This window comes from Topomyia yanbarensis, chromosome 1 (assembly GCF_030247195.1).
Source record: "Topomyia yanbarensis strain Yona2022 chromosome 1, ASM3024719v1, whole genome shotgun sequence".
Taxonomy (NCBI): domain Eukaryota; kingdom Metazoa; phylum Arthropoda; class Insecta; order Diptera; family Culicidae; genus Topomyia; species Topomyia yanbarensis.
Genome location: NC_080670.1, coordinates 26,927,662 through 26,937,996, shown reverse-complemented (window position 1 = coordinate 26,937,996; position 10,335 = coordinate 26,927,662). Strand labels below are relative to the sequence as shown.

Here is a 10,335-nt window from a genome sequence, read left to right as displayed (position 1 = left end):
ATTACTTTTACTTTATTTTCGTTTAAATACCACAATTGTTCCAATCGTCCTTACGCGTAAACCCAAACCGCTCTCTGTCCCGTTTTTTCCCTTCCGTTCTTCGGTCGATGAATTTCCTTCAAAAATTGTCGAACAGAAAAAATAACTCATTTTTGCATGAATGACTCGCCCGCTCGCCAAGCGGATGAAAAGGACGGTTGGAACAATTCCTTTGTTAGCTTGGATTTCCTTTATTTTTTTATTTACGTTACGGTTCCTACTAAAAACACCTCACCTACGCTGATGATCCTCACTGGAAAGAGAAGCGGGCTTCTTCCGGCTCTTGCCTTGACGGAAGGGAACGGGATTTTTTTGCCAGAGAGTTTCGGTTTCCTCTGTCCCAGAGAGGACCAACTTGTCAATTGTTGTTTACTTTAGATGGCATTCAAAAAATCAACTACCACTCATTCATTATATTACTTTTGGGGAGAGTTTACGAGCTCGCAGCTGTTCGAAGCAGGCTTTGGAAACGGTTACCTTTTCCAACTGACATTTCCGGTGTGTGTATGTGTGTGATGTATATAAAAAATATTTATAATTTTCTAAACTTTTTGGTTTGAGAACACGGTGGAAATGTGAGTGTGGAAACGTGCGCCAGCTTCGCGGGATTCGTTGACTTGCTCTTCTGTGGTGATACGAGAGTGGCCGCCTGTGTACGAGTGAGATTTATGAATGTGTATGTATGTAGTGTGTATTTTTTTCAATGTCAACTTTCTGCGTTGAATGATTTGTAATTGTATTTGATAAATTTGTCAATATGTTGAATTTATTATTTTTTTAGGCAGTGATCATCAATTTTTCGTACACAGGGGGCGCTTCTGTTCGACGCTAAATTCTAAAGCGGTTTCGATTCACACCTGTTTCGGATCTCAGCTTGTTTTTTGTATTGGTTTGTTTTCAACGTTTGCGTTCATTTAAAAGACAGAAGTCCGACAGCCAGATTTGTTATTATGCCTGCTGGATTTCCGCGATCGTTATCTCTCTACCTGTGTTTTCCCCCGTTTCAATTGGTAATTATCGTTCTCAGTCCTTACTGACGTTGAACCGACATCATAACAGTATCTATACTCGCCATGTTGTTGTTTGTTTGCTGGTGTAAGCCTGCTCCTAATATGAGTGAATGTGTGTACCATTCGGATATCGCTGCACATTTTAAACGTATGTTTGCTTGTTGCTGCCGCTCCCTTTGGGCCACGGGTAAAGTGTTTCAACGGGAATTCGGTTGTTTTTGATACTGACTGTCGTCAGTTTGGACCTGTGCTCGGGAAATGCTCCTAATATGAGTGAATGTGTGTACCATTCGGATATCGCTGCACATTTTAAACGTATGTTTGCTTGTTGCTGCCGCTCCCTTTGGGCCACGGGTAAAGTGTTTCAACGGGAATTCGGTTGTTTTTGATACTGACTGTCGTCAGTTTGGACCTGTGCTCGGGAAATGACTGAATCGAGTTTTCTTTATTATTTGAAGTTGTAAAAAAGCGCAAAGATGTTTCTTTTAATATTGATTGGAAGCTTGGTTGAAAATAAATTTGGAAGTTAGGGACCATTCATAAATTACGTAACGCTTTTAGGGGGGGGAGGGGGTTCGAGAAGTTGTTACATATTGTGACATAGGGGGGAGGGGGAGTAAGCTAGATCGTTACGTAACATGTTTTCATCGAAGAAAAAAAAAATTTTCAAGGAATTTGTTACGTAATAGGGGAGGGGGGATAACTAAATTTGTGACAAATTGTTACATGGGGGGAGGGGGGAGTCAATTTTGGACAATTTTTGCGTTACGTAATTTATGAATGGTCCCTTACTGAAGACGGTAAAAAATATACTGCGCAATCGATATTATTATTGTGGATTAACAATATATCAATACTCTTCATATGTTTTACAATCTATTTTTAAATACTAAACCATTGATAAAACAATTATTGATTTTAGAACAATATCATATCCAAAACTCATGAAACTCAAACAGATTTAAGGCTGCGTCATCAGATCTACTGGGAATTGCTATCAGATAGCGGATTGAAAAAGTATCAGATCGTGTCCCAGTAAATAAAACGGCAACTATGCGGATTTAAATAGGTGCCGCCCAGTAAACGTAAAGGCGGCTGGGCTGGTTAAAATAGATGCTGGCGAACGGTAGGCTATTGCAACTTGCCTTTTCCTGTAAACATAGTTTGGGTTGCGCGGGTAAATTTTCCCAGTGAAAGGGCGAACGAGCGTTTTACGATGTGTACGATCACAACATGTAGCACAGCTGCACATCACATCATTTACTGAAACTTTGCCACCGTAAATGTAAAAGATAAAAAATACGATAAATAAATAGCAATACTTCACAAATCTTTGAGTGATAATTTTTTTGATGTAGGACTTACGTCTTTCTTTACTATACTGGGTGTCATTTCAAAATTTTCAAAACGGATGCGTTACGTACACTTTGAACTCTAATAACTTTTCTCCTACTAAAGGAATTACTAATTTTGTTTCATAAATCGAAAGGAAAACGTTCAACGCTTGCTATTGATACCTTGTTTGCTATGTAAAACTTGTTTAAAAAGTTCAAAAACTACTTTTAATGCGAATCAACATTAATGCTAAAACCTATAAATATGGGTGTCACAGTTTTTCTTAAAGCCAGACGTGTGTAAGCCACAGAGCAGAACACACGTACGTGTGCTGCTCAACGAGAAGCTGCATTTTGACCACCAACCAAATCATAGCTACTGCCTTATCGCTGCCAACCAAGAACAGTCGTCGCCCTGCGTGAAATTCATTGCTCTCAGAAGTGGACAGAGTTACTAATTCGCAAGCTGCTCTTCCAGTGCCTGGTCCGTGAGATTGCACAGAATTTCAAAACCTACTCTTCCGGAGCTCAGCCGTAATGGCCCTTTAAGAAGCCAGCGAGGCCTGCCTGGTTAGTTTGTTGGAAAATACCAATCTGTGCGCTATCCATGCCAAGCGAATAATCATCATGCCGAGCGGGAAACGGCGAAATAATATTCACAACAAACGGTCCTTATTAGGACCACAAAATCGTTCTCAGAAGAATTACAATTGAAATTTCCATTTCGTGCTTTGGAAAATAACTTCCCTCTTATCGGGTTAGTTATTTTCTATAATAATATCCGAAAAATGTGCGATAAAACCAATAAACTGACCAATTGGACGGAAGCAATAAAATACCTACAACAATTTGAGTCAGAAAAGTGATATTAACGGAAAAATGCTTCCATCGTTTCTAAGTGTTTGGCAGCTGAAGTTGCCGATTTGTTTTCCAACGTCAATTATTTGCGCTGTGCTGTACGGAACAGATTTTTGCGCGATTTGTTGGGAAATAATTGAAACAATTGTGTAGTAGATTCCGTAGATTTTACCGTAAATTTTGATAGAAATGATTTTGTAAAAGCATTAATTAGCCGTGCTTTGAATGGTGGTTTTTGCAAATCTTTCTAGAACATTAGTGAATGTGGAAACCCTGCTACTAAGCGAATGCCACGCCAAAAAGAATGATGAAAATATTTTCATTTGTCGCACAAAGGGATGGACTACCATCTGCACTAAGAAGTTTATAAAAGAGATCGCATTCCGACATACAATGCTCATTCGATGTGAGCTGCGAAAGGGGAATGTTCGTGCATGTACGCATCTGGTGTATGTACTCGTCTGGTATCACCAAAAATAGTTATCTGCAAACCGTTCTTATTAGGATGAAAATATAATGGAGAAAGAATTTATTTAGAAAGCTCCTTTTAATAACTTGGATTGAGTTTGCGCCTGTCAAGTCTGCTGTACTTTATCAATGACACATATAAACCAATGTTTATCGAATTAATCTACAATGCAAATCTTTCTAGAACATTAGTGAATGTGGCAACCCTGCTACTAAGCGAATGCCACGCCAAAACGAATGATGAAAATATTTTCATTTGTCGCACAAAGGGATGGACTACCATCTGCACTAAGAAGTTTATAAAAGAGATCGCATTCCGACATACAATGCTCATTCGATGTGAGCTGCAAAAGGGGAATGTTCGTGTATGTAAGCAGTAGAAGCGAATTCGGGCAAGGTTCGAATCGTTAGCAAGGATTCTCGTCTGGTATCACCAAACATAGTTATCTACAAACCGTTCTTTTTAGGATGAAAACATAATGGAGAAAGAATTGAATTAGAAAGTTCCATTTAATCACTTGAATTGAGTTTGCGCCTGTCAATTCTTGTATACATTTACCAGTGATTCATATAAGCAAATGTTTATCAAATTAATCTACAAACCCGAAGGTTTTTGCAAGTCCTAGAAAATCAGTGAATGTGGCAATCTCATTCGACATGAAATTTCCAGTAAACATTCATTCAAAAAGTGCATTAGCTCAAATTATCCATGAATGTCATATGATATGCCCAAGTTTAGTCCTACGTCAACACCGCGGTTACGTCCCGGGCATTACCCACTCCTAGTTTTTTCTGGACCGGTCAAAAAAAATGCGAACGAACATGGTCAGGCGATTTAAACAGTTTGACGTTTGACTCAACTCGCCTGTGCTAATTGTCCCTAGGAACCCCTAGGAATGCAATTTGCGAAGGCGATTTAAAGGCAATTTCAACACTTAGACAAATTTTCTGGTGGCTTAAATTGACTTGGTTGTTTTTTGCGTTTCTCAAACATGGCAGTTCATGTTTGGCTTAAGCTTAAAATTGTTTTTTTTAACAATTGGCGTGTTCTCGCTTGTATTTTGTTTGTCTAGTGCACTTCATTTAGCCAACGAATGTAGGAAATTGTAGAATCGTGTGTGAGTATAGTAGAACAAGATCTCTGACCTAAAGTCTTAATGAAAGTCAGATTGTGGTAAGTTTTGGTGTGCAATGCCAATTTCACCATTGATTCTTCCTATAGTTTGGTGGTGATTACCTAGTGTACTGATAAGTTTATGTGAGTAGATAATGAATCCGAAGATAAGTATTATTTGTAATTTTCATATTATACAATTAAGGGCGATAAAATGGCGCGTTCCATGCCCTGTCCAAAAAAATGCGGACGAACATGGTCAGGCGATTTAAAAAGTTTGACGTTTGACTCAACTCGCCTGTGCTAATTGCCCCTAGAAACAAATGCAATTTGCGGATGCGATTTTAAGGCAATTTCAATACCTAGACACATTTTCTGGCGGCTGAGATGGACTTGGTTGTTTTTCGCGTTTTGCTAACATGGTGGTGCATGTTTGGCTTAAGCTTAAAATTGTTTTTTAAGCAATTCGCATGTTCTCGGTTGTATTGTGCTTGTCTAGTGCACTTCATTTAACGAACGAATGTGGGAAATAGTGGAATCGTGTGTAAGTATAATATTACAAGATCCCTGACCGAAAGCCTTAACGAACGTCAGATTGTGGTAAGTTTTGGTGTACAATATCAATTTCACCATTGATTCTTCGTAAAGTTTGGTGATGACTACCTAGTATCCTGATAAGTTTATGTGAGTAGATAATGAATCCGAAAATTGTTTATTATTTATTTATTTATATTTTATATTATTTATAATTTTCATATTAGGCAATTAAGGGCGATTAAATGGCGCGTTCCGTGGTCAATTTAAGGGAGGCAACAAAATGACGGCGGCAAATCGCTCAAATGTTGCATTTGACATCGCCCCCGATTTCGAGTTGGCAAATGGTCCTCCGTTAGCCAGCGAATTGCCCCTTTTGACTGGTAGCTGACAAAGGGGGGCGATATGCCAACTCGAATGCGCTACGTCCTCTTCAATTTGCCGGCAAATTGAGGGCAAATACGGTGCTACCTCATATGCATATATTTTGTCGCCTTAAGCGCCCACGGAACGCGCCATTTAATCGCCCTTAGTTGCCTAATATTTAATATTTTTTACGTTCCATAATGGTGGTCTAAATTGTTTAGTTCGTAATACGTTTGATTGCCCCTTTTTGACAATAATCGTTTATGCCAGCTTGACAGCAACGCCCAGTTCAGGATGCCGAGCGTTCATTGAATAAACATCCAACGCATTGGACTAACGTCGGATGACTCTCTCACTGGGCGGATGACGTAAACGATTATTGTCTAAAAAGGGCAATTAAACGTATTGTGAACTAAACAATTTAGACCGCCATTATGGTACGTAAAAAGCTGGATATGAAAATTGTAACCGAAACCTTTTTTCGGATTCACTATGTACCCAGATAAACTGCATACTGAGTAATCACCCAAACTACAGGAAGAATCAAGGATAAAATTAACTGTAATTTGAATATTGAGGGCTTTAACCCGGCGGTCATTCGCCCTGGTAAAATTGATTTTGCACACTAAAACTTCCCAGAATCTGACATTTGTTAAGTCTTTAAGTCAATGATTAAATAAAGTACACTAGATAAACAAAATATTAGCGAGAACACGCGAATTATTTAAAAAATAACTTTAATCATAACCTGAACCGCCATGTTACCAAACGCAAGTCAATTTCAGCCACCGGAAAATTTGTCTATGTATTGAAATTGCCTATAAATCGTATTCGCAAAATTACATTTGATCCTAGGCACACGGGCGAGTAGAATGAAGCGTCAAAAAATTTAACTCGCCTGACACTGTTCGTCCGCCTATTTTTGACTTAACCTGACTCGGTTCCGTTTCAAACAAAACCAGCATTAAACTACTTGTCAGTTTGTAAGCTTTCACAGTTAGAACACTACTCGTAGCTTCAATCTAAATAAACCGCCAGCTGAGGCAGCAACAAAACAAAAGCGAAACAATCGATTAAATCATTTCCAGGCTATCTATCGGACGTGCAACCGCTGATTTAATGTTTCTACTTTCTGGAGTTCCCTGGGTTATCTGATACCGACATTTTTGATATTTCAAACCAAATAAAATATCTCGCTCAGTTAGTTGTTGTTTTTTTCACTATAATACTCTATGAAACCAATTACAGTGTTTCTCATCTTTTACTACATAAACGTTGGTTGTTAGATCTTTCCCAGCCTTCATCCACCTTTAGTGAAGCGGTTAAAATTAAAACAAACACTGGAAGAACACAGCTCCAGCCGCTATCGCTGACATGTTTTCTTTTTTTATTTTTCTTCCTCTCCTTGTCTTTTAGCCTTATGTTTATAACTACCGCACTCTGCCTGCCTCTCCATTCTTAACTTGTTACTCTTTTCTCTTAAATTTGGTGATACTTTGGCTTTTCACGGTTATTTTACGATATTTGTTTGTTTACTTTTTTGCTTGCTGGAAGTGGGACGAGTGGTGGAATTCTTATTGGAAGTGCATTTTATCATTTTGTATCCGCATTTAAACGTTTGCCTACTTGTTCGTTCATCAAAATTACAGATCTACTGGAAGATTCGAGGGGAGTCGTGATTCCCTTTGACGCCTTTCCCTTCGTATGATTGCATTTGTCTCTCGCATGTTTGTTTGCGTGTGTGTGTATGTGGGTATTTTTAAAGTTGGTTTCAAATCAAACGGCTTGATATTTTTTTCTGGCCTAATATTAAAAAGATACTTTCGTTCTCCTGCGTACTGTGTCCCACCATCGTACGCGGGAGTTTATATGTATCAATTTTCTTATTTGCTGCTTATTCTTGTGTATGTGTGTTACCTATACTTTGGACGCTCACATTTTGCAATATATCTTGGTTAACCTCACTTTCCTGCTTCTGTTAAGTTATAGCTGTTTACGGACACATTTAATACATGATTAATTGTTATGTTTGCTTATTCGGTTAGTGTTTACCTTTTTAGTTGCACTGTTTAAATGTGTATTATTTTTTGTTTCGCAGTTCCTTGCTCGCCTCCGCTTTTGATTGTTTCCCCCTGTACAATATTTCCGTTTTCTTTCAACATCCTTTTGCCTACCAGTCTAGCCTCCGAAGGTAGTAGCTCTTCTGTTTTCTGCATAACCACAAACAGGGAAGATTACTATAAGCGTATAAACTTGAGAGCGATTTTGATTCATCCACTTCCGGTTGAAAAATGAACTCTCGTAGGAGATAGTTTCTCAACAAAACCGTTCCAATGGTTGCTTTTCGTGGAAAAATTGAGCTATCATACTGGTTTGTTAGTCGCTTTTATTATTCTACACACCGTTTTTTAGGTTTTATTTTTATATCAATGTCTAATAACTACTTCGTACAAATATATAAAAAACAACTGTTTATCTTCCCCCTCGTCAATTATGTTACAAATTATGTCGCCTGGTTGAGCGACTCCAACGATTTTCCTCTCGTATTTACGATGCGATACTCTACCGTCAATGTGTGTGTGTGTGGATGTACGTGTGTCCATGTATTTTTTTTCTTCGAATGTATATGTGAGCTTGTAGGTAATTTTGAATATATCCTAGTTGTCGTCAATGTGTGTTAGATTGGTTATTCGTTCAAGATTTACTTTTTTTGGGTGTTTCTGTTCTCAATTTCTACGTTTTTTCAAATATTTTTTTATTAAAAAGGGGTTTCATATAAAATGAACTTTACAAATAAAACAATTCACACCACATCTCGTGTTTCTTCTCTACATTTTTGTGTCCATTGCCGTAATAAATATGTTACACATACAGTTTTTTTGTTTCCATCACTGCACCTTGGAAAACCTAAACTAAAATATAATGTATTGCGATTGGTTATGAAATCTTTCTTTTTGTTGTTTTTACCTTTTTAACTATACTTGTAATATTTCTTTATCGTTTACTTCATCTCCTTGTTCTTGTTATGAATAACTTGCTTGACAGTGTTGATTCGTAGTTGGATAAAAAATTCATTACTTTTACGTTGTTTACTTTAATTTAAAATATTTAATTTATCTAATGTTAGTGTTATTCTTGTTTTAATTATTGTTAATGCCTTTTCCTTGATTCGAACAAAAAGAATACTGTACTAGAAGTCGTTTACAAATAGAGATAGTAATTACGCACCGTTCCCAAATCGTTTGCGTTTAATTTCGGCAGATGGGTCTGGTTCGCTCAAATTCCTTGTCGCCGTCCGTCGTCACACTAGTAGTAGATAACTTTCGAACAATCGCCTGAGTCTGCCACCGTACTGGGATACTGATAATTGTGGGGATGATGGAAGAAGTTGTACTCGTGCGCACTCGGTTGTCCCACGTCATCGGTACTGGCGCAACCGCCATCGCCATCACCGACGGCGGTAGGGTTTGCGTGATGGCAATTGCTGCCGAGGCAGAGTAGCGCCAGCATGATGGAACAGTAATCGTACGGATAGTAGTAATGCAGCGAGCAGCACAGTCGTCCCCGGTAGAAATGCTGACAGAAGTGACAGATGCTGCAGTGTCGATAAAGCAGTGCCGCCGTCGGTCTTGCCGATCGCTATACACACTCGCCGTTATCGTCGAATCGATCGCAGCCATTGACAAATAGATCATCGTTCAGGTCGTCCGGATCGAGCAGGGTATCGTTGATGCAGACGTGTGGTGGTATACCGAGGGGAGGCAGGGGAGCCGGCGGGATCACCATCGGTTCGCTGTTGTTTATGCCATGCAGGCTGCCCGATAGGCTACCACCTCCCTGCAGATGCCGCCTGCTGGAACCTAAGCCTGCAATGGAGGGTGGAGGGGGTTCACGGGAAAGGTGATGTTAGTGATATATTTTCAACATATTGGAGGCGGCCGAGCACTGACGGTGGATTAGCAGTGAAGACGATTCTTTTCGTTGATCTGGTAAGGATGATAAAATTTGCAACAATATTCCGGCGGTTGGAAATAACAACTCGTGGTCGAAATTTCAAAGTCAATAAATTTCAAATTTTGGCGGAATTTCTTCCCCTATATGATAGAAACTTAAAAAAATCATGAAAGTCCTAATCAGCAACTGAAAGGTTCCAAGAAATGATGCAAAACTTTTTAATGTATTCTGAAGAACCGAACTTTTGTTGCCCATCGGATAAAAAAAAATTAAATTGCGGTCGCGAAACGATTACTTACCAAAACCGATTCCGAATATTATTACTCCTTTAATTATTGAAGAAAATACTAAAATTTCTCTATATATTATATTAATGTCATATCTCACCATACATTTAAGAATTCAACATTTAAAATCATAAATTTAACTTTTTAAATTATTAACTCTTCAATAGGAATGTACACACCTTCAACGTGGATAATTATTGTCTTCGAGGGTTGACGTGAGTTCGTCCGTCTACAGAAAAAAGCCCTAAGGCTGTTACACTACCAAACGCATGGGAAAGCACAAATCTACACGTATTTCGATATAAAATCGTATGATAGAGTTACGCTTCAATTACAGAAATCAATTATTTACAGATCATATAAAAGTAAAG

General features: G+C 38.5%; 1 protein-coding gene across 10 annotated transcripts in view; it reads right to left on the bottom strand.

Moving 5' to 3' along the window:
• Nucleotides 1-7,722: 7,722 nt before the first annotated feature.
• LOC131677148 (cubilin) overlaps nt 7,723-10,335 on the bottom strand; it is a 237,919-nt gene continuing 235,306 nt past the window's right edge. For 8 of the 10 annotated variants that reach the window (XM_058956805.1, XM_058956806.1, XM_058956801.1 and 5 more), the window contains one exon: nt 7,723-9,589. In XM_058956805.1, coding sequence (XP_058812788.1) covers nt 9,363-9,589 — 227 coding nt within the window. In that variant the 3' untranslated portion in view covers nt 7,723-9,362. The remainder of the gene's footprint in view (nt 9,590-10,335) is intronic. The other 2 variants (XM_058956810.1, XM_058956809.1) reach the window with 1 other exon arrangement.